The 26,328-nt window shown below is 44.0% G+C and overlaps 3 protein-coding genes across 3 annotated transcripts; 2 read left to right on the forward strand and 1 right to left on the reverse strand.

Moving 5' to 3' along the window:
* Positions 1–810: 810 nt before the first annotated feature.
* wdr77 (WD repeat domain 77) lies at positions 811–3,902 on the forward strand. The gene is made up of 10 exons (XM_079265898.1): positions 811–1,144; positions 1,460–1,645; positions 1,739–1,880; positions 2,030–2,079; positions 2,256–2,326; positions 2,574–2,631; positions 2,868–2,939; positions 3,024–3,132; positions 3,216–3,284; positions 3,371–3,902. The coding sequence occupies exons 1-10, from the start codon at positions 1,036–1,038 to the stop codon at positions 3,516–3,518; spliced, it is 1,014 nt and encodes a 337-aa protein (XP_079122024.1). The 5' UTR covers positions 811–1,035; the 3' UTR covers positions 3,519–3,902.
* Positions 3,903–5,150: 1,248 nt separating this feature from the next.
* LOC306775622 (uncharacterized protein) lies at positions 5,151–13,194 on the reverse strand (the record flags this gene model as incomplete). The annotated part of the gene is made up of 5 exons (XM_079266081.1): positions 5,151–5,247; positions 5,343–7,269; positions 8,360–8,456; positions 10,598–10,686; positions 13,116–13,194. 5 exons carry the CDS (start codon positions 13,192–13,194, stop codon positions 5,151–5,153), a joined length of 2,289 nt encoding a protein of 762 aa, XP_079122207.1.
* Positions 13,195–23,268: 10,074 nt separating this feature from the next.
* guca1ab.2 (guanylate cyclase activator 1Ab.2) lies at positions 23,269–25,041 on the forward strand (the record flags this gene model as incomplete). The annotated part of the gene is given in 5 exon segments (XM_079266082.1): positions 23,269–23,466; positions 24,234–24,383; positions 24,667–24,757; positions 24,907–24,935; positions 24,937–25,041. Coding segments are annotated over 5 exon segments (573 nt in total).
* Positions 25,042–26,328: the final 1,287 nt, after the last annotated feature.

A 26,328-nucleotide genomic window follows, 5' to 3' on the forward strand; every position in this document is an offset into this window, starting at 1 on the left:
GGTGTTTGAAACAAGGTTGCTGTCTGATGTTCCTATCATAATAAACGTGCCTTTGATGCATTCATGTAAAGCAGGCTGAGGAGAACAAGCTACTGGAATTGGCCAAAGACATTTAGCCTCAGCAGGCCTAGAGATACAACTCTGTTTATGAAGACGTCTCTTGTTTCTTGGTGAAGACCAACTATGAAGTCTGTATATAATACTATATAAAGTCAATGGTGATGAAGACCGGTGAGTGGCACTGCAATAAACATTAAGTATATAGATGTTCAAATAAAAAACGAATAACGAGACCACAACTTACTGACCTACAGAGCATATTTCTAAATAGATAGGACAGAGCCTTATTTTTTCTTGGTACAGGGTTTGGAAGAGATTTAATCTCGGCCAGGACCCACGTAAACTATGTCAAATATTATCCAGTAGAAGTAATATTTATTTATATTTACTTCATTTTATGTGATATTTAGATATTTTCTATTAATCTGTGTTTTTTGTATTTCCTTTTTTTGCAAACAGCTGCACAAGAGTATCATATGTGTATGTTGTTTATGATATAATCTAATTCAATAAATCACATTAATTAAATAGCCTCGTTAACTCCAGAAGTGTTAAGCAATGCGCCATCTAGGACACAGGATTGTTTAATAGAATAATCGATGTATATTTTACAGTTTAATGTAAACTGATCATGTTCTACACACTCCGCTGTGGTTGTTGGCGGTATGCACCTAAAAGCTGGTTTTGCAATCCACCTAAAAAACGAAGAAGAATGAGACGTAGCAGCAGAAGAAGAAGAAGAGACCCGGAGCAGGAAGTGTCTGTTCACATCGGCCCCCTCCATGCCCCATGTGATGCTGTTCACTCGTTCATTCATTCTTGAAACGACAACTTTAGCTAACGTGTTAGCTTTCTTTCCCAAATAAACCAAAGACGAAAGCTGCGGTGTCTCTGCAGGCGGCCAGTAACAGCTAGCTAGCTAAAGTTGTTTGGAAAAGTTCATCTGTAGCCATTGATCACGTACGTTAAGTCACAATGAAAAGTGCGGTGGATACTAGCATGATCAAGGAGAACCGGTGGAACGTACCCCCTAATGCTCCCGCATGCATGGAGAAGCATCTGAGCGCGGCGCAATACCGAGCAGGTAGGTCACACAAACAGCAAGCTAGCTGGAGGTTACACAGGTAGACACGTGGTGCCGCTAGTTAACGTTAGTTATTATACGTCTGAGTCTATTCACTGATGTGCAGGGGTCCTCTGGTCATTTGGCGTACATACAATCCGTCAACATGTTAAATTAAAAAAAAGATCTATATTTATAAAAGTTGTGCACGAGCATAGCTGCCCAGCTTAGTCAGGTTCTCTAGTGTGTTGCAGGTGGCTAGTTGTTGAACAAACTAATTGCATTTCTTTTTAAAATATAGCTGTTTCAAACGTTGGTTTATTGTCTTGTTCACAGATGGTACTCTGCTGCTCGGTGCCTCCAGCCTCACTGGCAGGAGCTGGCAGGGATCACTTTGGATCTACAGTGACTCTAAGCAGGCCCCCGATGAGGAACTCTGCAAAGCTGGTGTGCAGACCGAGTCCGGAGTCACAGATGTCAAATGGGTATCGGAAAAGGGTATTCTTGTTGCGTCAGACTCTGGTAAGACGCAGATTCATATTAATTATGAATCAAACCACTGGTCTTGAGACCTGAATGTTAAATGTGATTTTTGTTTGACTGGTTTCTGTGCAGGTGCCTTGGAGCTCTGGGATCTGGCAGAGGACGAACGTCTACTGGTGAATCGCTTCACTAAACATGAGCACGACCACATTGTCACCACAGTGAGCCCAGTTGCTGGAGCAAACAGTGCCGTCACCGGCAGCATGGACTGTCGGTGAGACACCATTCTTCACATATACATGTGTGGTTGCAGAACAGAAGCATGTTGATTGATTGTGTTAAACTTAGGTATTGTGATTTTGGTTGTCGCTTTTTTGTCACACCCTTTCTCATCAAAATGCACTTTCCCTTTCTTCACAACAGAATTAAAGTCTGGGATCTCAGTCAGGAGACTGCTGTCACTACCTACAATGGTGAGGGAACATCTCACAACTGCTCTCAGAATATCTCTAGTAGTCAGAGAAAGTGTTGTTCTTCAATCAAATTATATTCAGTTTAAAGGTTTCACTTCATTTGTCACAGAGGCTAAATCTTGGTAAAGATGGTAAAAAACACAACTGACAATTTGTCTCTTTGTTTCTTCCTCCAGCGCACACGCAGCCAGTCAGCTGTGTTGCTTGCAGTCCTACAGATGAGTCTCTCTTCATCTCCTGTGGTCAAGTAAGACACAGAATAACAGTTGTTATGCATAGTTTAAAAACACAACATTTAACAACTCGGTAACTGCCTGACCTACATTTCGGGGCAACTTGCAGCATAAATGTGCATATTAATAAGGATGAACCTCTTTTCATGCAACACAAGAAAGCTACAATAAATGCAGTCCATAAGTAATAAAGAGCAGACAAAGAACTGTAAAACTATACTTGTCTTCATCAAACTCAACCTGTTGTCCTCTATCTATCAGGATGGCCGTGTGCTGATGTGGGACAGGAGAAAGCCAAACAAACCAGCCTCAAGAATAGGTGAGCAACATGTCCCATTCTAAACAACCAGGTCCAGACATTTCTGCAGGAAAGTGCTGGAATTAATGTTGTTAATGACAGATGAGTGTGTAATCAGCGAGCGGTGGGTCTTTGTCTGATACAACAAGCCTCGACTGTTCCCAGAATCTAATAGTACATCTTGTCAAGACACAATCTTTTTTTTAATTTTTTTTATTATTATGCATATTCCATCATCGTCTCTGTGTTTGTCTCAGATGTGGAGTCCCCCAGCTGCTCCCCTACCACTGTAGCCTGGCACCCCCACCACAGAAGCACCATTGCTTTTGGTAAGGCCCAGCAGCAGATTTTTCATTGACGGAGACATTAAATTGTCAGTCCCTTCGTTTCTGATTATGTTTATTGGGCCTTAGGTGACGAGTTGGGCCGAGTGACAGTGAAGGACTTCCTGGGAACAGAGCCGGCCCGGGTAGAGAACGCCCACAGCCGCCGAGTCAATGGGCTCGCCTTCTCTACACATAGGTAAACATACATTCTAGCATCGTGTCATAAGCTCTTTTCTTGCGCTAAAGCATTTCAACTTTTTTTTTCTTTTCCCCTCCCAGTGCCTCCTTGCTCGCCTCCATAAGTGATGATTGTTCACTCGTTGTTTTGAACTCTGATCTGCGAGAAATGTGAGTCTTTGCACTTAAATACTAAACGCCAGGTTAAAGTCCTCTACCATTAAAATAAATAGTAATCATATATTCTTCTTCTGTAGACTCAATGATCGGCGCCACCAGGACTTTGTCAAAGGTGTGTGCTGGCTCCACGGTGGCTCCAACACTCTCACAACTGTGGGCTGGGACCACCTTGTGCTTCACCATACGGTGGATCCAGCTGCTGAAGCTCCCAACTCGTCTTCTTAGACCCACAGATGCTTAAGATGACTACTTTCCCCCCTATTTTTGAGGGGCATCGATAATATCTAAAAAGTTGAATCTGTCGGTCAGGAAATATGGATTAAAGTGTTTCATTGTCATTTAGTACTCCACATGTGTGCAGAATACCTTTTGCGCTCTCACTGCATTGCTACGATACTCTACAATTATGTTCTTTCTATCCACTTCCTTCATTCTGTATAGCCATGTGTAATTCCACTTAAGGAAACCCATTTGTACGGCATCATTTTACATTAAAGGTAACTTAATGTTGATAGCAAGAGCATTTTGAAATTTTTGTGTTCCCTGGAATTTATTTGATGCTAACAAATGCAAGGCTCTAGGAAGAACATTTGAAGGTAAAGGGGATGAGAAGAAATCAATTTGTATTCCTATTTTTCTGAAATAAGGTCCCATGGTGGTCCAAGGATTAATTCCAACCATTTGATTCAACCGTGTGATTATCAATATTGATATTTATAATTACTGTATTATATAATTCCTTACTAAATGAGATTCATTTCAGAAAGGGGTTGAAAAGAGATCTGCAATGCATTTTTCATATGCACACCCAAAAGCACCATGTCATCTGCAATTTTGTCTTTTCTCGACTAAGATGTGTTGACGCTCACGCACATTCTTAAATACTGAGCACAAAAGAACTCGATGACATGCAATTACTGCTTGGATTTATTTTTGGATTAGTTGTTGGACATTTGGTGAGGATGAAAATTTCTGCTTAAATACTTTACAACCAACATTCTAAATATTTTGATGATACAAAATGAAGGCTACTTAAACTACATTTTACAATATCTCGGTACTTTTGCAGTCTTATATAAACTGATATGTACAGCATGAATGTAGATACATTGACACAAAGTTTACTGCAGTAAATTAACTATTATACAGATGGCAACGCTTTTCCAAGATCAATAAATATGAGAAACAATCCTACTGAGGGATGAACACAGTTGTCTGAATTACCTGTTGGCTTTGTTCTAGTGGACCTCCGTCATGTACATGTAACAGAGAATATTTCAGTTATGGGACATAACTACAGCATGGACCACAATAGTTGCATTGTACGTTATTGTATTTTACAATCATGTTTACAGATATATCCGTCAACGCCTTTGTCAGGAATTTGTTGAGAGTAATGTAGATTCATTTTCACTCACCACTCTCTTACCAGCTATGAATAACTTTGAATATTTTTTTTCTTATGAATATAACCCATGTGGCATTAAGGCTGATTAAAAAAAAAGAAGCTTTGGTTAAAAAGGCAACATATCCAACATGAACCTATACACTAAATAAAAATCTGCAGTAAAACAAAAAAATATATAACGTTTAAAAAAAAGGTCAACCGGAAACTTCAGAAATACAAAACAGAAAACACAATTTGACAGTGATAGTGAGTTCTCCAAAGATTGGAGAAATACATTCATAACTCAGCAGGCCATTGCTATTAGATATTCTTAACATACTTGCTAGTAGCATTTGTTCAAAGTGCTTTTCCCCTCCAATGTACAAATCCCTTCTGATGCAAAAACACACGATCCAATCACGTGCGATGTGTGCTGAACAGAAGAACACCGATCTCTTTAACGCGTCTCATTACGGATCCCCTTTTCTGATAAGAGTAATGGGCTGCTTGGTTCCAGGCCGAACAGTAAAGGTCATACCATGCTGATGTTTGGACTGCGTCCCGTTGCTGAAAAGATAAACATATTCATTATTATGAGTTGATTCTATACACTGGGCTCTTTCTCTCAGAAAAGTGAAGACGTCATATTTGAGCACTCTTACCTGGTTGGAACCGTCACTGAAGAGGTTTCCTGATATTTACTGACCAATTTACTCTCCAGCTCCTGCATGTTCAGTGTTGCTGCTTTGTTGACCACGGGGTAATTCTTGCTCCGTGGTGCGGCTCTCTGGACAACAGGGAGCATATTGTCCTCATCGGACAGTGGGGAGCCCCAGTCATCAGAGGTGGACTCTGCCTCGTCCACTGGGCCCATTTTGTGGTCCATTTCCAACATCTTCTTTTGAAGGATGCTCAAGAGCGTGGTCTGGCTGGGTGAAAGAGTGGATGGGAGCGGAGCAGGGGCCGCCTTGGGTTTCTGCTGGGGTTGGAACTTTGGTTTGACGTCGATGTCAGGAGGTGGGAGTTTTGGAGCTGCTGGGGGGAGTTTTGGGGGAGGAGGTGGAACATGAGACGGAGGGCTAGGGATTACATTTGGTGCCTTATTCCTGGGAGGGTCAGGTGGAGGAACGGAAGGAGGCGGCTCCATAATCCCGCCATAATCGTCAAAATCATCAAACTCTGGCGGCGGAGGGAGTAATGGCATGCTTAACTCCTCAGGCTGTGTGTTTTGAGAATTTGAGGGGCTTTGCACTGCATTTAGCCTCTGCTCACCGAGGTGGGTCGCACTTGGGGATGCTGCCGTCCTACTGAGAGCTGAACGGGTGGATGGCATCGGATCCTCGACCAGAGCAGGACTGCTGGATTTTAGACTCTCCTTTATTCTTTCCAGAGATGTTAGAGGAGAGGACGAGCTGGACTTTGGGGTGACAACAAATGAATTGGGATTGGTGTCACTCTGGAGAATGCTTGCACTTGGCTGCTCAATCATCTTTCTGCTGTTTTCCCGCGACGGAGGGCGACTGGATTTATGTTTGTCTCTTTCTTTAGCCGCCATTAAAAGAGCAAGTGGGGACGGTGCAGGCCCATCTCGTGCCCCGTGGGTTTCACTACCCTTCAGGTTGCGTAGTTTACGATCTATTAACGGACTGCATTTACGAATTAGACTTGGAGATCCTTCAAATTGGTCATTAATGGGCTCTGAATTCACCGGAGTACCGCTAGGTTTCAGCAGCTGTGGTGACATCTGACGTGGAGTCTGGAGCGGTTTGTCTATTTCGGGCTGTACTGAAACGATCTCTTTTTTAACCTCCTTGTTTGTCTCAGGAGGCGGTGATTGAGAGGGTTGGGGAATTTGTAAGTTCTCCTTCAGCTCCTGTACATCTCTGGGAGCTGGTTTATACGGTGTAGCCACTTTAGGGGCTTTCCCAGCCACCTGGACAACAACTGGGGCAGATTTAACGGACGCAGAATCTTCCAGGTGCAACATCTGCTTTTGTCTTTTGTCTTGCTCTTCATACCCACTGAGAATTGAGGTCTGAGGAACATAGTAAAGCTTTGCTGTGTTTTGGGGATTGAAAGTGGACAGTGTGGTTGTCTGCACGGGGGGAGGTGGGGCAGGAGTCCCTGGTGGGGAGTCAAAGTTGGATATAGAGGACAGTCGAATGGGTTTTGGAGGTGGTTTCTTAAGAGTCTTGTGTTGCATTTCAGAAGGAGGCAGTGGTGGGGAGAACATCGGATGCTCGGGAACTTTGGCTGGTGGTGTACCGGAAATGGGGACGGATGATGCAGAGCCATTGGAGTAAGTAGGTGGAGGCTTTGGTGGAGCCATTGGTGGCGGTTTTATGAAGGTTAAGTCTTCCCCCTCCATGAATGGTGGCAGTGAGGTCGGTTTTGGATCGGGCATGGATAGAGAGGGAAATGGTGCCACATTAAGACTGTTCAGGTCACCCATGAAGTCTAGTGGAGGAGGGATAAAAGTCCCTGGAGGGGGTGGAGGAGCCATGGCAGGAGGAGGAGGAACAGAAATTCCTTCCTCTTCGAGGTCAGGCACAGATATAACAGATCCATTGGACAAGTGATTTCCACCAACTAAGGAAGAAAGAAAAAAGAGAATAACAGAGAAGATCAGCACTGTTGTACATTGTGAAGGAGGAGCAATTACAATATTTATCATATTTCAAGCTATTGAGAAATGTTAAGTAGCGACTCCTGAAAAAAGACTCTCAAAGGCTAAGTAGGCGCCCAACTGTGTGAAGCATTCAAACAACCCGTGCCTAGTCCAGATTTGTTTTATGTTGTTTATGAAACAAAAATAATTATAAACAATAACTGTGCTGGAATAACTAGAGTAGGATCTGGCGGTCAACAGAAAATATCGGAGCCTAGCTCACCCCCTTAGTCTTAATCTTTTAAAAGTAGAAATAACTAGATAGATCATAAAGAATCAACAATGTTTACTGCTGAAATCAAGTCTGGGCAAAACGGCAACAATCTTCGATTCCAATCAAGGTCACTTCATATCTCGACAACGATATATATCATGATTTAGCATGTTTTCTGGTAATTCAATAAATATAAGGTCTTTATGAAATAGCCACATGGTTTTGTATTCTCTCGTGTGAATTAAACACTTGACAAATGAGTTTTTCCTCATTTAATAAGAACTTAAGTGGAAAATAACCAGACTTTCTGATAGATTTGAGTAAGTATGTGCTTGGTATTATAAATTTAAATAACATAATTGTTTATCACGATATTTTGAAATATGATTTCATCACAGTAAGATTCCAATAAAAGACGATAAACTGTCAAAATCTTTGAATTATCGCCCGGCCCAAGCTGAAAGGAATTAGTTTAAAGTCAGATAAACAAGTGACAGAGTAATACATTTAGAATTACGCACAGCTAAAATTAGACAAATTATATCCACTCTGTTAATACTAACACTCCCATTCTGTAAATATGCTCGCCATCTGGCATGGCGGTTTGGACACATTCAGGAGGGTGATTGAGCAACAACCTGAACAAACATTTACCTGCCCTGCATTTTCAACCCTCTACGGAGACATTTTGATTGATGTGATTCATCAAGTGAGTCAGAGTAAAGGCACATTGCAAATGATCTGGGTCCTTCAGAGTGTAAATAATGAAATTCTAGTGTTTTCCAAGCGAAACTTACATATTTGCGAACCGTTGATCTTTCGACCGTTGACAGGGGGGAGGAGGGGGACTTTGGGTGTCGGGACGGCTAACCCTTGAAAGCTGTCGAATGAAGACTGTGAAAACAAAAAAACATAAAAATGTTGACATTTCAACATCTGAGACATAAGAAAAAAAAGCTTGGTTCAAGAACAGCAGTATACATGACATGAAGTCTACATTGTGTTAAGATAAGAGGTGTTGGAAAGTCTTCACTCCGAGAGTGAATAAACCAGTTCTCAACTATTGCAGCGCTCACTGTACCTTGAAAACAGATGAGCATGTCCAACACTTGCTACATTACTGGCATCGACAACAAATAGTCAGTCAGTGAGAACTTTAGTGGCTCTCAGGTCTTGGTATGATGAAGAACCTAATGTATAGCTGTATTTGCAAATAATTTCAAGTTAAATCAATTTAAATATATATATATATATATATATATATATATATAATGATTTATAGTGAATATAATACAATGTAAAAAGCATTCCTTTACAACAAGTATGACTTTGTAATGTCAGTTTCCAAAGAAGTGCTTTTCTGAGGCTATTCTCAGGTTTGCCATGATTAAATCGGAGACAGAGATTTTGAAAGGATAGATCATTTTCGTACACTGCATACTTCACTTATGAGGAGCACTCAGTGATTCATCATGTAGGACACACACCTTTTATTCATCACATTGTGTTAACGTGGGCCTGGCTGAGAACATGGCCGGCTGTCGCTTAGAAACCTGTGTGCTTGTAGGTGCGTGCGTGAGTGAGATTTGCTGTTCTCGTCATGGCCCAAACACCTCCAAAAATAAACACAGACTGTGTTGACACAATACATGTCCATGAGAGTTAACAGGCTACATGAAAGAAAAAAAAATCATTCCAGCAACACAAAACATATTTTCACTGCTGTACCTCTTGTTAATGTGACGCAGGCTCTTTCAGTAATCTGCTAATGCAATAAAGCAACAAGCTCACACCAGTTACACTTCAAAAATGTATTATTGATAAGGTTGGCTTTAGGATCTAAAGCTTGCTGGTATACTGCTTTTCAGCCCTTTAAATGCTTGTATTCCAGACTAAAAATAATTGGAAATCTGCCTGATGGCACGCCTCAAATGACACATGAAAATTAAGAACACTACACCACAGGTTGAGGGCGTGTCAGTGAAGATGGCGTATATGATCCAGTTTGATTTAGTCAGTTTGTTCCCTGCACTATGACTCACTTTCACCTGTCGCAGCCGTCTCAGCTGTCCTGCCCATGCTGCTAGGTGTGCCATGTCGAACACATGCCACACATGCCACACGCACAGAACACTCCCAAATGTTGAGGTGTGGGAACCAGAGCAGCAAGGAGCTCTTTATTTATATCTGCGCCATGATAAAATAATGGGAGGCCTGACAGCCATGGGATCTTTTATTCAGTAAAAGTAGCTATAAAAATACTTTATCACAAGTAGAAGTCTACTTTAGTAAAAATAGAAAACCATTATCAGCAAAATGTTATTTGATTATCAAAAGCTAAAGTTCTTATTTTGGTTAACTGATAAAAGACAGTTTAGTGCTTGACTGTGTTTGAATCTGGGTCATCTTAAACAAGCACAGGGACAGGACATGTAAATCAACAAGCGTTTGTTAATCAATCATTTGTAATTCTGCCAGTTGAGCATTGACGCCAGTTGAGTTTCTGTCCATTTGTGTTTGTTTGGTGAGAGTCACTCTTAGTTCTAATGACCATAATATATCCTCATGCGGGAGTGCTAACACTGACGCTGTTCTTCATATGCCGTAGGCTGTGAAAGACGGCATAACTCACAATGTGCTATCATCACAAAATCGCCATCCAGGTTACATGCAGTACACTGCCACATGCATTTATTGTATTCAGAGGAATTCTAAAACTGGAACCTTGAAATTACTGCAAAAATGGCTCATTTCAATGCACAGAACACACATTTCATAGAAACAGACGTATTTGGTTTTGGTGCAGTGATGATGTATAACATCACGCAGTGGTGGAGAATAATTAACTACATTAATTTGCATCTGTGCAGCTCTGCAGATACAGAGTACAAAATGAAGTAATACATTGCATGTAAACGACAGGGTGGAGTCAGCTCACAGTGACGTATATCTAATGGTTTTCCAATGTCTGAAACTGAGTGTTAAATGAGAATATGTTCAGTCCGTGCACCATGAAGCTTAACTGAGATACTCACAGTGTGATGGTTGACAGTTGGTCTGGCCCGCACACTGGCAGTTCCTGACTCGGGGATTGCTGATGACTCCAGCACCAGCGTTGCATTTTCTGAGGAAATAAAATGCAAAGGATTTGTATCCTCTTCATGCTTTCTGCCATTTCATTTCTGCTCAAAGCTCTGAGAATGGTTTGGCCAGAGAGGACAAACGATGTGGTTGGTGTGAGACACGGTTTAACACGGCCAGATATTTTTTGATTTAATAAATTCACAGCATCACTGACAGTATGCAGTATTCATGAATATTTTTACAGAAATACATTTTTCAGTGTTTGAAATTTGTAAAATTCAGAAATCCTCCAGTACATTTCACCATCCAAAACTGCACCGTGTCCATCTGTCTATTGTTCTTCTCGCTGGTGAAGATTAGTACATTCTGGTCATTTGGCAGGTAATGAGATACCAAAGCAGCCTCTTAGTTGTTGTCACTGAACTTAAGAATCTACTGTGAGATCTCATGCGCTGTTAAAGGCCGGTTTGTAACTAAATAGTTATAGGAAGCTGAAAAGATGACTGCAATCTTTGTTTATACTGCACCAGTGTGTTAAAGTGAAAGTTCCATTATGCTGGTTAGTGAATTCCATTACTACAACACAACTTGCAGCATAAGACACAATAATGTTAATCCTATTACCAAATTGAGATATAATTTGTTGCTTGCAACACTTTGCTAATTGATCTCAGGATTTGAACGTTTCTAGGAATAATTAATTCATTTTTGTTTAATTTTACTCTCTCCAAAGGAGCTTGCATCAAATGTCGGCTTAACATTAATGTTTTTAATGCATTCACATATTTTTTATAATGAATTGTATGTATTTCTACAACATTTCATCAATGTTTTGTAGACATGGTCAGAGAATTGTCTGTTGGTCTTTGTGTTCAGTTCAAAGCCCCATCAGGCAAAAGGTAAAGATGAGTTGAATGAGCACTGAGACAAAGACACAATCACGTAACATATCCAACTTTATCAGTGAAAGAATGAGACACCACTCTGCTGAACTGAGGTTGGCTGGAGAGAAAACAATTTCATTCCTTCGCTGTTCCTTCCAGTGTCAGTCATCGTGCCTATCCAATAAGTGGCAGACGAAAGAAACGTGACACTGAGAGGCACTTAGTCTCTTCATGTTCTGTCAGCCTTCAAGAACAACATCTTTCAATGGAGAGAGAACAAACGGCTTCACATTATGAGCAAAGAAGGAACGCAAAGTGTTTTTCCTTTACGCACTTAGTATAACCATCATGTTACAATCCAAATACAACTGTGGAATTAACTCAGTACGAACGACTATTGAAAGAATTGCCATTGGTGTTGAACCAGTCTAACTGAATTATTTGTTTCCCCATTGCGCACCTGCTTCATTTAAACCAAGTTGCCAAGTTCCCAAGTTGCGGCTTTGCATAGCAATCCCTCATTTCCTGCTCTTGACAATGAAATGAAAGTAACGCCACAGACACCTGGTTCGTGTTTCTGTAAACTGATCTCAACATGTGAGAGTGCATATTGCCTGGTGTTACCCTAATATAATGGTGTATCTTTTCAGATGTCTTTCCTGGTCTCAAATGCGAAGCAATATCATCGTATAAATATATGGTCATCATTTCACACTTTGCTTTTATAGTTTGGCAATAAACAATGAACTCAAGGTCCACTTACTATCTTTTTCTAGAGTTGTCAAACGCATCTCATGGTCTACCTCAGCAAAGGGAGACGACGCATTTGTAATGGTGTATATAGTATGCTGTTATATGTTCTTAAAGTACTAATAAACGTTCCATCCCTCATGGTATTCAAACAAAAGTGATGTGATTTTGTAAGAGCATCTGTATCATCACCACCTTCAGGATCTTTCACTTACAATAAGTGTAGGCGATACCACAATCACCACTAGATATCATTTTGATATGATTAAAGCTGACTCATACTCACAAAAACCATTCTCAGGCGGTGTCTAAACAGTGAAACAAACACACTGAATGCAGCTGTTTTAGACATGATTCCAATTACAGAGTACGATATCTTGGGTATATTCAGTTCCTCTACTTTTCCTTGGTTGGAGATTCTAGATATTCCCACATAATTCCTTGTTTCAAGCATTGTTGAGGCAACACTGAATCACACAAAGCGAACAGAATTGCCGGACGACAGGTCAGTGTGAAGCCAGACATGCAAGGTCAAAGATATACCAAGAAGAGCGGCCTTTAACATTTGAGAACAGGTTTTTCATGGATGAATCACATTGATGGCACCTACATGCACATCAGGGCATGGCATTAAACATAATAGAATACTGTTGAGATTTGCTTTAGGATCAACAGGCAGCCCATTAAGTCTACATATGGGAGCTCTGCGGCTTTAACACTGTTGTCCATGTCAACATCAAGTACAAAGGTCGTGTTATTCTTCAGTGAATCGTTAAATGTAATGCTTATTTTCTATGATAACCAATGAGCCCCATAGGCAGTGTTGGCTACTCACCCATGTCCTTGGGATTGATTTTGGTGTCGAAAAGAGACTGGTTCTTTCGACCCAGAAAATTCAACTTTCCCTTCTTCATGATTGTTGATTAGTTGTCGTGTAGATACGACTGGCCGGCAGGATTACTGGCGCATTTTGAATCAACAGGTAAATCCGAGGTAAAGCGCAGGTGAGCTAGTTTCGTGACAGGTGCACTACCGCGCAGCAGGTAAACTCGACTCCAATCATTTGGTACAAACTATTTGGGCCATACAGGAAAAAAAAGGAGTTAACCCCGCCCACTCTTCTTTCACTGCGCCTCCCTGTATTTATACACTCCCAACAGGTGAGGCCCTGGACTCTCCTTTTCTCATTCCAGAACAAATCTCACCTGCGCACTGACTAACTGCTCGTGCAGTCAGCCAGCCTTCAAAGCTCTGTGGTATGTGCTGAGTGATTGTCACAGTGTTTCATATTGTCGAGGCCAATTTGATTAGGCTGCCCATGAGAAACATGATTCGGAACACAGTTTTAACTTTGCAGCACACCAAGGGGCTTTCTACAGCAAGTAAGATATTGGGAAATAAAAAGGCTTTTCTGCTTTTAATGTGTCTATTATGTGTCATAATCATTCTGGTCATAAGTAAAACTTGATTCTACTTTATTTCTATAACGATTGTCGAAGTCAGTATTATGCAGTGATCCAGATAGAAAGTAACTCGCTAACCAAAGTACAAATACTTTACTTAAATACAACTTAAATGTACTTGAGTATTTCCATCATAATCTACACTTCTGTACTCCACCACATTTCAGAAGGAAACATTGTATTTTGTTTTGCTTACAACTATAGTCTGATGATCAAGATTTGAAATACAAAACCTATGATCAGTTTATAACATATAATGCATTATTATTATTAAACTACCCAAAAGTATATGAAGCAATAAAATCCACTTCAACCAGCTAACACATTAGGTAATGCTTACATGTAATACATCAATAATAATAATAATCACATTAATATACTAACATAACACTGACAGGGCTGCAGAATGAGTACTTTTGATAATTTTAGTACAATTTGCAATTTATGTGCGTTTACTTAATGTGTGATGTATTTTACCTGTGACTGATTCTTTTTTAAGTAGAGTTTGTTAGAAGCCTTCACAGTTCGTGTGATGCTATTCATCCCTCTGGGTGTTTGCTCAGTTATTCATTTATTATGGTTGAAACATTACGTTATGAATCCCCTTTTTGCATAAATCTGTGTCAGTTGTTAACTGAAAGAGATTCGGTGGAGTTATTTACCGAAGGAAGGTGAAGCATGTGACCTCCATAAGCAGGATAACTGTGAAGTTGATGTTAAAGAGGATCAACACTCCTCTAAAGCTCAGAGCTGACCCATGACAGCGAACCTACAGCAGCACCCACCGACTGCAGATGAAGATCTTTGTTACACAAAGATATGACCAGTAACACACGGTAACTAACACATTTGCATACTACATTAGTATGACCTAGAGGTTTGTTTGCGTCACATGATCACTTCAGTTTTCTGCTTCAACTCCACTACATTTCAGAGGGATGTATGGTACGTTTTACTTCACTACTTGTATGTTACTTGTTACTTATGTATGTGCACTTATGTATTACATATCATATATTAGCATTTAGTACATGAAACCAAATATATTTAATAGACTACCTAAACTGTCTTACTCCATACTTATATATGTAATATCAAGGAAGAAACTATTCAATAAAAACAAATTCCCACTTCGGTCTAAATACCTTGATATAAATACATTATTTTAAATATATGTTGGCACTATAAGAATACTAAGTAAAGGATCTGAATGCTTCTTCCACTGGTTTGTATGATGACTGTGGTTTGCACGGATCCATGAATCTTAGTCATAATCCAGGAAGGCTAATTGATCTATTTTCTTCATCAGATTTATGTCAATATGACATATGACATATGACTTACATTTAAATATCCGTGTTATTAAGTTAATAATCTGTATTTAGTGAGGCGAGTTTAAATCATCTATCCAGAGAACCGGTCAATCCTTTCCTCAGTGTTTCTGTCACTTCAGTTGCCCTGGAGACAACCAGACCGGTCCATCCAGTTCCTCTGTCCTCAGAGGGAATTCGTCATGCTGACTGTTGCCGGCTGAAATGTGAAGAATGTGCTGGCAAGAGCCTTTGGCGCTTTAGCTGCTTCCCGGTGCTGAACATATTGTAAAGTTCAACTCCACCAACGACATTGTGAAATGCACATCATGAGCTCTTTGGGCCATTCATTAATTGAATTATTCAGTTATTTATTGACACATTATGCTCATTCATTGATGGCAGTCTTTTAGTAGCATATGAACACAGTTGATAAAAATGGTACGTCATGTTTTATAGAAAACATGGCTGTGTCCTGGTGCCAGACAATGCCAATACATGCACCACTATACAACATTTGTTATTGAGAAACTACTACTTGCCTTTGTATCCTTCTTATTTTATCCATAAATCATACAGGCCCTGGCCTGTGCAATAACAATCCAAAGTGAGTTCAAAGTCAGCAGACATTATTGGTTTAAAGACGCCGACGTTAAAGGAAGTGAAGATCATAACTATTTTGCATTCCATCATGACGAGATATAAATCTGTTGTAAATGGAAACGAAACTAGAGATGATACCAGAACCAGATTCATTGTGTGGAAGAATCTGTGCAGTTACTAAGATGGCAGCAGTTACAGTGTGTTTCATCTTTACAGATCTCTATAAAGTTCTCTTCATTTGTGTCAGCAGTATTCCTTCCGAAGAGAGTACTTCCAATGTGAGCATATCTGAGTTATGTTTGTTTATGTATGTGTTGATTGCTCTATGGACTGTATGTGTTGTATGCATTGTGGCAGCCGGAGGGGCAACCTCAGAGGAGAAGTGGTAGAGGGACGATATTGCCGGACATGGAGGCGGAGCCCCATGTCAGGGAGTGGAAAAGAGCGCCAAACCACCATCAGCCCAAACAAGCAACACCTGAGGAGGAGAGCCGAGGGAGCGACCACACCCTATCGGAGGAGGAGGAGGGGACTATAAAAGGGCCCCGGACACAGGAAACTAGGAGAGAGTAGGAGTGGAAAGAGACGGAGACACAGCAAACGCATTGGAGACAACTGGCTTACCCCTTGATCACCCTGGAACGTCTGACTACCCGCCCGGCTCCCGACCCCTGCCTGTACGACTACCCTGCTCCTGCCCGCGCCCTGGACCGTATGAGGAATACCCGTTGTGCACCGAACCGTGGAAGTGAACCCCGACCATCCCTCTGGAAAGCGGACAGTGTATTGTTGAGTGTCTATCCTACCTCTATCCACTCTCTATCTTCAGTAAAAACCTCACTTGCACCATTTATCTACCGACTGGTTGTGTTTATTGGTCCGTGTTGTCGTGAAACCCCCTTGCCACCCCGGGGGCTGTCACAATTTGGTGGAGAATGTGGGCACAGTCCGGTTCTGGCAACACTGACCGATAGACCGACCAACCCAGTAAGCATGGCCACCCCGGTGCCATTTCAAGAGCTGCTAGCGGGGCTAATCGCTAGCAACCAGGAAACCCAAAAACGCCACGAACAAGCCATGCAAGTACAAATGCAAATCCTCCAAGCACAGCAGCAACAACAATACCAACAGCAAGTACACATGGAGCAGTATATGGCGGTACAAACCGAACGCGCGGAGGCGATGCAAAGCGACATCAAGGGCATGTTACAGACACAACAGGAGCAACGTACCGTGGAGAAAGCCAACCCAGCGCGCTTCCTTCTCAAGCAGACGGCAGCTGACGATGTGGAAATATTTTTTCAGATATTCCAGACAACGGCACTCCGGGAAAAATGGCCAGAAGAGCACTGGGCTGAGTTGATAGCCCCCTTTTTGATCAACGAAACGCAAGTAACGTATCAGGACTTAGAGCGCGCTGGAAAAGTTGACTTCCGGGTGTTGAAAGCGGAAGCGTTACAGCGATGCGGGGTCACGCTGGTACTAAAGGCACAACGATTTCATGAATGGACATATGACACCTCCCTTTCTCCGCGAGCCCAGATGCATGAGATCAAGAGGATTACGACGGCCTGGCTGCACGCAGAGCCCACCGAGGTGTCGCCCACCGATCGTGTCGTCATGGACAAATTCCTCAGATCCCTCCCGTATGAGGCAAAAAAATTGGCCGGCCAGAGAAACCCCCGCAACCTCGAGGAACTGGTAGAGATCATGGAGGGTTACCACGCAGCACAAGCGTTAGTGCGTGGGGGAAGAAACCCGAAAGTGGAGGGGTCCACCCGCAAAGAAAAGATGAGAACGGAGGAAACTACCTATGTGTCTCCCTCCTTTCCCCCAGGCTTTCCCCGACGTCGGCCGGCGGGTGGACCGGAAGAGAGGAGGTGCTACCACTGCGGCGAGATCGGGCACATCGCATGGGAATGTCCTCACCGCCAGGACGCACCCATGACCACGGCCAGTGAGGGGAGTCGCCCATGCGGACTGATTACCGGATGCTGGGCCACTCACGAGGACCTCATGCCCCTCACCCCGGTCAAAGTAAACGGCCGCGACGCCTCCGCGATGGTGGATTCCGGGAGCGCGATTACCTTGGTGAGACCTACGTTTGCTCAGTACCCGCTCCTAACCGGCACCCGAGCGGTCACGTGCATCCATGGGGAGACCCGCGAATACCCCACCACCGCCCTCGAAATATACACGACGAGGGGTAGATACGTCGGCACTGCAGGAGTAGTGGAAGGACTCCCCGTAGAGGTGCTGGTCGGCCGAGACCTGCCCGTGTTCCAGGAGCTGTGGCGCAGCCTGGTGGTGAAACCAGGTACGACCCCTCACCGAAAGTCCAAGAAGAAAGCCATCTGTGGGCTGGGGGAGGAGATCTCCACCGATCCCCTATCGGAAGGAGTCGCCAGTGCCGTGGCCCGGGCGTTGGTGGAGGCCACCCAACCCAACCCCGAGGACGTATATGCCACAGCCGTCGAGAACGACGGACCCTCCAGCCCCAGTGAGCCCGAAGGAGAGGCGCCACCCATCCCCGAGGAGGCAGATACCCCCTCCCTCGAAGAAGAGGAGCTGGCCGGGCTGTTCCCCCAGGACCCGGAGGAGCCCATCTTACCCGGGCCCCTCACAGGGAGGTTTGGGACGGCCCAGTTGGAGGACCCCAACCTAGCCCACGCCCTTCGGCAGGTGGCCGCCGTAGACGGACGACCACTGGACGGGGTAAGAGACCTCCCTCCCACACATTTCTCCATTTATAACGGGCTCCTCTACCAGGTAGTAATAAAGGACGGGGCCCCCCTCAGGTTGTTACTGGTACCACGTCCTTTCATACCCTCTGTCCTCCAGTTAGCCCACTCCCATATCTTAGGTGCCCATCTAGGAGTGGAGAAAACCCTGGAAAGGGTGAGGGCCAGGTTCCACTGGCCCGGAATAAAAAAAGCCGTGGAGGATTACTGCCGGAGCTGCCCCGAATGTCAACAAGTGGCCCCACAACCCCATCACAGAAACCCGCTGGTGCCCCTGCCGATCATCACCGTCCCCTTCAGCAGGATCGGGATGGACCTAGTGGGGCCCCTACCCAAGACCAACCGGGGACACAGGTACATCCTGGTGATAGTGGATTACGCCACCCGGTATCCCGAAGCCATTCCCCTACGCTCTATGGCCACCAAGGGCATTGCAAGGGAGCTGGTGATGTTGTTTTCCAGGGTCGGAATACCGGAGGAGATTCTCACCGACCAAGGAACCCCGTTCATGTCTAGGATCATGAAGGATCTGTGTGGCATGCTGAAGGTGACCCAACTGAGGACGTCGGTGTATCACCCCCAAACGGACGGACTAGTAGAACGATTCAACCAGACACTGAAGAAAATGTTGAAAAAAACCATGGACCAGGACGGGAAGAATTGGGACCAACTGCTACCCTTCCTGATGTTCTCCATCAGAGAGGTGCCCCAGGCATCTACCGGATTCTCGCCCTTCGAGCTCCTGTACGGTCGACGACCCCGGGGGCTACTCGACCTGGCCAAAGAAGCCTGGGAACACCAACCCTCCCCCTACCGCACCATGGTGGACCACGTCGAGGAGATGAGGGTGAGGATGGCATCCCTCTGGCCCATCGTCCGAGAACACATGGCCGAGGCACAGGCGGCCCAAGCCCGCGTGTACAACCGGGGAACCCAACCCCGAGTGTTTAACCCAGGGGATCGGGTGTTGGTCCTGGTACCCACGGCGGAATGTAAGTTTCTAGCCCGATGGAGGGGGCCGTATGAAGTAATGGAGAAATTGGGGCCGGTAAACTACCGAGTCCGGCAACCAGGTCGGAGGCACCCGACGAAGGTTTATCATGTGAACCTGCTCAAGAAATGGGTGCGTAGGGATGCCATGCTCTGTTTCTCTCTCTCTACCCTCCCAGGAAAAACGGAGCCAGTCGAGGTACCCGTGGGAGAAGAGTTGACCCCCCGGCAGAAGCAGGACGTCCGGGAAATGGTGGATCGGTTCCGGGACGTGTTCTCCCCGGACCCCGGATACACCACACTGGTGCAACACCGGATAATCACCGAGCCCGGGAAGAAGGTGAAGCTAAGGCCGTACCGCATCCCCGAAGCCCGCCGGGGGGCGATAGAGAGGGAGGTACAGAGTATGCTGGAGGCCGACATCATCGAACCCTCGACGAGCGAGTGGTGCAGCCCTATAGTGTTGGTTCCGAAACCCGATGGCTCGGTCAGGTTCTGCAATGACTTTAGGCAGCTCAACGCCATCTCAAAATTCGATGCCTACCCGATGCCCCGGGTGGACGAGATGATAGAGCGCATCGGGAGGGCCAGATACATCACCACCCTCGACTTGACTAAAGGCTACTGGCAAGTGGCAGTAGCCCCCGAAGACAGGGAAAAAACGGCCTTCACTACGCCCATGGGACTGTACCACTATAAGAGGCTGCCGTTCGGTCTCCACGGAGCCCCCCCCACGTACCAGAGACTGATGGACCAGGTACTACGTCCCCATCGAGAATACGCGGCAGCCTATCTGGACGACATCGTCGTGCACGGGGAGGAATGGGGGGCTCACCTCCAAAGACTGGAAGCCGTCCTGAAAGCTCTGCGAGGGGCGGGGCTGACAGCCAACCCCAAGAAATGTCGCCTCGGCCTCCGGGAAGCTGACTACCTGGGGTACACCATCGGCCGCGGCTGCGTCAAGCCCCAGGTAGGGAAAGTCGAGGCGATCCGGGAATGGCCCCGCCCCCGCACAAAGAAACAGGTACGAGCATTCATTGGGCTAGCTAGCTACTATCGACGGTTTGTTCCCCAGTTCTCTGCTCTTGCAGCACCCCTGACGGACCTAACAAAAAACCGGCTGCCAGATCGGATCGTATGGACGGCAGAGACCGAGGACGCCTTCGAGAAGCTGAAGGAAGTACTCTGTTCTGAACCAGTGCTGGTGACCCCGGACTTTACGCAACCATTGGTGGTACAGACAGATGCCTCCGAGACCGGGGTGGGTGCCGTCCTGTCCCAGCTGAGGGATGGAGAGGAGCACCCGATCACATACGTAAGCAGAAAATTATTACCGAGAGAAACGAGATACGCCACGGTCGAGAAGGAGTGTTTGGCCATCAAATGGGCTCTGGGGGAGTTGAAATATTATCTGCTGGGACGACACTTTACCCTGGTCACGGACCACGCCCCCCTGGTATGGATGTCCCGTTCAAAAGACAATAACGCCCGGGTCACACGCTGGTTTTTATCCCTTCAACCATATGCTTTCTCTGTTGTCCACAGATCCGGGGCCGCTCATGGAAACGCGGACGCCCTGTCTAGACGGGACGCCCTAGGTTCCTGGAGCAGTCCTCCCCCCAGGTCGGATTTAAGGGGGGGGGTATGTGGCAGCCGGAGGGGCAACCTCAGAGGAGAAGTGGTAGAGGGACGATATTGCCGGACATGGAGGCGGAGCCCCATGTCAGGGAGTGGAAAAGAGCGCCAAACCACCATCAGCCCAAACAAGCAACACCTGAGGAGGAGAGCCGAGGGAGCGACCACACCCTATCGGAGGAGGAGGAGGGGACTATAAAAGGGCCCCGGACACAGGAAACTAGGAGAGAGTAGGAGTGGAAAGAGACGGAGACACAGCAAACGCATTGGAGACAACTGGCTTACCCCTTGATCACCCTGGAACGTCTGACTACCCGCCCGGCTCCCGACCCCTGCCTGTACGACTACCCTGCTCCTGCCCGCGCCCTGGACCGTATGAGGAATACCCGTTGTGCACCGAACCGTGGAAGTGAACCCCGACCATCCCTCTGGAAAGCGGACAGTGTATTGTTGAGTGTCTATCCTACCTCTATCCACTCTCTATCTTCAGTAAAAACCTCACTTGCACCATTTATCTACCGACTGGTTGTGTTTATTGGTCCGTGTTGTCGTGAAACCCCCTTGCCACCCCGGGGGCTGTCACAGCATGTTTACATTTGTACCTGTACCTTTAATATATTGCATTACATTGTGTTTAACAACATAAGTATTCCAATTGCTCAGTGTGTTTATTTCTTATCTGTATAGGGTGACTAGTTCTGTAGGCCAACCCCGAGTTAGCGTCGCACTGGTTCCCTCTCCAAAAAGCCAATAAGAGATTTCCATTGGATTTTGGATTATTGCGGAAAATAAGCTCTGTGGCAAAGAAATCAATCTCGTTCAGCAAGATAATCAATAATTGAACACCACTTTTATGATTTTTGAAGCTTGAATGCAATCAGCAGAAGTAAAAAACGAACGTGAGGCTAAAAACAAACGACACCACAGTTGCATGAGTGTGAGTAAACACAATGAGGCTAGGAAGGCTGACTATTCGTCGTGATGCCGTTCAGTCGTCTAATTTAGCCTCTTGTTAGAAACCCTCTTTTTAAAGACACTCAAAAGTCCATAAAAGGACCATAAAATCACATGTTTTCAGTAGAAAGGGACGTTCACAGTTTTTTGACATCCTGGTTCAGTCAAACAAACCAGCAGCCGCATTAGTGTAACTGACAGCAGATGGAGGAGCTTTAAGAGGGTCAAAAGCAACACAGTGCCATCAACCCAATGAAGCAAGGGTAAGCTGAGAGATCACTGGGAGTAGTCCTAAGGAAAGAAGGTTTATGAATGTGGCTAAATATTTTTAAACTGACTTTTGCCCCAAAGAGCTTTAATAAGTTAATGTCGAAACACACTGTATGTATGTGTATTTAAAACAATGTTTCATGCTGCATTTTATGGTTGGCTTCCTTGTTTACTTACCCATACGTCTCCTATGTGTCGATGACCCGCTCGCTGTGAGGTTGAGTTCATGTCAATGTCTGCATAGTTGCAGAGGTGTAACACATTCACAGTGTTGAGTTGACTGACCGAATTCTTCACTCCCAGGCCCTCTGAAAATCATTCGACCATGTTCCTCGCTCCCATTTTCCCATTTCACCTGCGAGACAATGAAAGCACATTGACGTTGAAGAACACAGCCCAGTGAAGGATAGGGCCAGTGAAGCAGGTGAACATCCACATACAATAAATCCGACCTTTTTATTCATGGTACTTCCTATTTGGTGCTAATTAGTGAATGTTATATAACACAGTACACCAACACGGTGCAAAAGGAAAACATTATACATGCTAAACGTATCATCATCGTAAGCACGTTAGCATGCTGATGTGAGCATCAAGTACAGAGATGCCAGCGTGGCTTAAATCAAATTAAGAAACACAAAATCTTGAGTACATACAGCTACCTCAGCATGTAAATGATACAAAACAGGGAGAGAACAAAAATAAGCATTAAAAAACAGCAACATGGAATATTTAAATATTTAAATTTGTTGGTCAGCTCTTGTACAATAGGAAGTATTTCTGCTCCTAGGTTGTTTTTTTGAGTTACGTCTTTGCTTGCAAGCAAATTGGATTACAATTTCTGAGCCTTCAACATCACGGAGACGCACAGAAGGATGATTGGCTCACACACACTGCATCCTGCTACTTGTTTTTAGTTTGCATACCGGCCATGCACGGATGTTCGGTGGCTGCGATACATCCTGGTTGTGGTTTTTACAGGATTTCTTAGATCCCTTTTTTGTTTTTTTAGATAAACAGACATGGGAAACTGCACTGGGTCGGCTATGGAGGAACTACAAGCGTGTGAGAGTCATCAGTGGTACAGACAATTCATGACCGACTACCCATCTGGACTTCTCACCTTTTACGAGTTCAAACTGTTATTTGGTCTGAGGAACCTGTCGGACACATCCAACGCCTATGTTGAGACCATGTTTACAACGTTTGATATGGATAATGTGAGTGGATTTATAATCTTCTGGCCGGGTAATATATACATTTTAATGTTACGTAAAGCTGAATCTTTAATGCTCACCATTAGTTGCTTTTCATCCTTACCGAGTAGGATTGATGATGAAATGTTTTTAAAAAGCATCCTTTGCACAAAAAGACAGAAGTTTAGTTCTCATTACCTTTATTTATATGTGTGATAATGCTGCTGTTATTTCATAATCCTGATCATATTCATAATATATCTATCATCTTGATTATCTGCTTCTACTATTACCAACAAATAAGGATTAAAATGATCATCATCTTCCTCATCAGAAAACCCACAAAGATTGATATTTGTTTCCGTGTACTTTATTTCCACCGACCACATCTATTTCATTTCATTCTTTATGGTAAACTGTCAGAGCACAGAAACTGGGTCATGTTCATCTCAATTTTCAAAAAAAGTGACTGTTTTTCCTCAGTGCCTGCCAGTGTTTTTACGAGATTGTTTCTGGCAATAGAAATCTGACGGAGAGACACTTCTATCAGAGAGGGGGCTTATCCCATTGACGCTAACCTGAAAACAAGACAGCTGCAACCTCTTTTTCATGGAGGCGTAGATCAGGTGTAGTGTGCATTACATTGAAAGAAGTTATAAAATGGGTGGGCAACAGACCGTGATTCCACAATTTGACAGTTTTCTGCACAGACTTGAATAAGGCAGGAGTATACATTGAATGCCACACTGCTCTGCTCGTGACAATGTCCATAATGTCCTTCTCTTTTGTAGGATGGCTTCATTGATTTGATGGAGTATGTAGCTGCTCTGAGCCTGGTGCTGAAGGGAGGAGTGCAGCAGAAGCTTCGCTGGAACTTTAAACTGTATGATGTAGATAGGAGCGGATGCATCGACCGTGAGGAGCTGCTTCAGATAATTAAGGTGTATGAGCCTTCATGTTGAAACGTGACGCATGGCTTTGTAACAGATCCAAGTAAATCCCAAGTACTATCCTGAAACCACCTGCTCAGACCTCTCGGGTCTCACTGAGATATGGCACAGAAATCCCACCTCCGGCTTAGAGGAGCGTAGAACGTACGGCAGTGATACGAGGTGCAGAGGCAAAAAGCTGACACTTAGCTGACATCTGCTGGTTGAAGAAAGGTAGGCAACAATTACATGTCTCAGTTTTTAACATGATCTCCTCTCTTTGTGTTATGTTTAGTCCATCCGTGCACTCAATGGGATTCCTAGCAAGGTGTCATCGGAGGACTTTGCCAACATGCTGTTTGACAAGATTAACATCAATGGAGACGGTGAGGGCTGAGGGCAAACTCTTCAGTCAGAAAATGAGCACCAACTGGGTTGGAGGAGTCTTCAACCCTGGCAAATTATCGACTAAATATGAATCTCTGTTATCACCAGCAGAGGGGATTTAAGTTCAGAGTGTGTTTGTTTTTTCCAGGGGAACTTTCCTATGCAGAGTTCATGGAGGGGGGGGGGGGGGGGGGGGGTTCAAAATGACAGCATGCTGCTGACGACACTAACAGAGAGTTTGGACCTCACGCACATTGTCCAAAAAATTCAAAGGGACATCTAATACTTCCAACTGTATGGACCCCAATACATTTTTAGTATATAACTGAGCCACAGCTGAAAAGGTGGGTTCAGGATAACCCACAAATCATCAGGACTAACGGATGTGGACCAATCTCTGGGTCATTGTCAAAGTGCAGCACGCTTGCACTGGTTTAGTTTTTCTTCACATCATGAGCCAGCAAAGACTTTCCATCAACCCCAAGTCTGTCCAATGTCCATTCATTTTAGCCATCATATTCTGTTGGACATTAAATACATATTGAACTTGATGTATTGATGGGAAAACAACAGACCCGATAACTTCCTAATTGGAGTGTTTTATAAACTGTAAAGAGCCACCCGAGATTCCCTTCTTCCAAGCCATTACAGAGATGCAGGTATTTTTGTGGAACTCGATGCAAAACCCTACCTGCTGCTACTACTACTACCACTACACTGTAGATTTACAGTAGCTCTAATGTATATTTTACAAGAAACAATAAAAGTACATTCATCAAAATCATGTGCCTTTCCTCTTTCATCTGCCTCTAGTCTGAATCATTTTCCATTTGGATTTTGACTGTTTGTTTTACGTTATGTGTGTTTCCAATTGTTTCCCTTAAGTTGTCCTTTCAAATTGATCACTGAATTAAAGCAAACTTGCAGCTTTTTCACAACCATGGTAAGCATTTAGACATTATGCTGTGCAATCCACAGCATTCGATTTAGGTTGTTTTAGGATTAGCTTTTCCTAAATTAAAGTTCCACATTAGATTAGTTGATGATGCTATGAGGTTTGCTGGACAGTTTATGTTTAAGGAAAACAAAGGAAAGAGAAATGCTTAATTATGATATGTGAACAAATGGAACAATAGAAAGCACCTTTGTGTGACCAAATAAAAGTTGTTGTAAAGTGTTAAGCGATGAGCATGTCCAACATTTATTTTATAGACATGTCAGTGATATATTTGTATTCATTCATTTTCTATTAACTCTATTAGGTCTTCTAACTGTCTTTGACTGACAGAATGACTGGAGAAATTCACATAGAGTCCTCTCGTGTTTGATGACTTTGTTGTAGCTGGTTACGAAACATCTAAGTATTTTGTGACTTCAAATCAAGTAATATATTTTATTTACCCCTCATCACAGGCAATGACATTAATGTGGACAGTCTGGTAGTTTTTGCCTTTTTCATTTGACTCATTTTCAGTAACCTGAAGAGAGATGAGTATAACAAGATGGACAATATTTAAGGAAAGTCTGATTAAATTTACCTCATTTTGTGGGGGATGTTTTCTTTTTTTAT

Source organism: Melanostigma gelatinosum (assembly GCF_949748355.1).
Source record: "Melanostigma gelatinosum genome assembly, chromosome: 3".
NCBI classification, from domain to species: domain Eukaryota; kingdom Metazoa; phylum Chordata; class Actinopteri; order Perciformes; family Zoarcidae; genus Melanostigma; species Melanostigma gelatinosum.

Excerpts from the sequence above, each read along its gene's own strand:
- wdr77 (XM_079265898.1), top strand. The coding sequence starts at position 1,036 with ATGAAAAGTGCGGTGGATACTAGCATGATCAAGGAGAACCGGTGGAAC. Across the intron at positions 2,327-2,573 it reads TCTTCATCTCCTGTGGTCAA|GATGGCCGTGTGCTGATGTG; the intron begins GTAAGACACAGA and ends TCTATCTATCAG. Across the intron at positions 2,940-3,023 it reads CAGAAGCACCATTGCTTTTG|GTGACGAGTTGGGCCGAGTG; the intron begins GTAAGGCCCAGC and ends ATTGGGCCTTAG.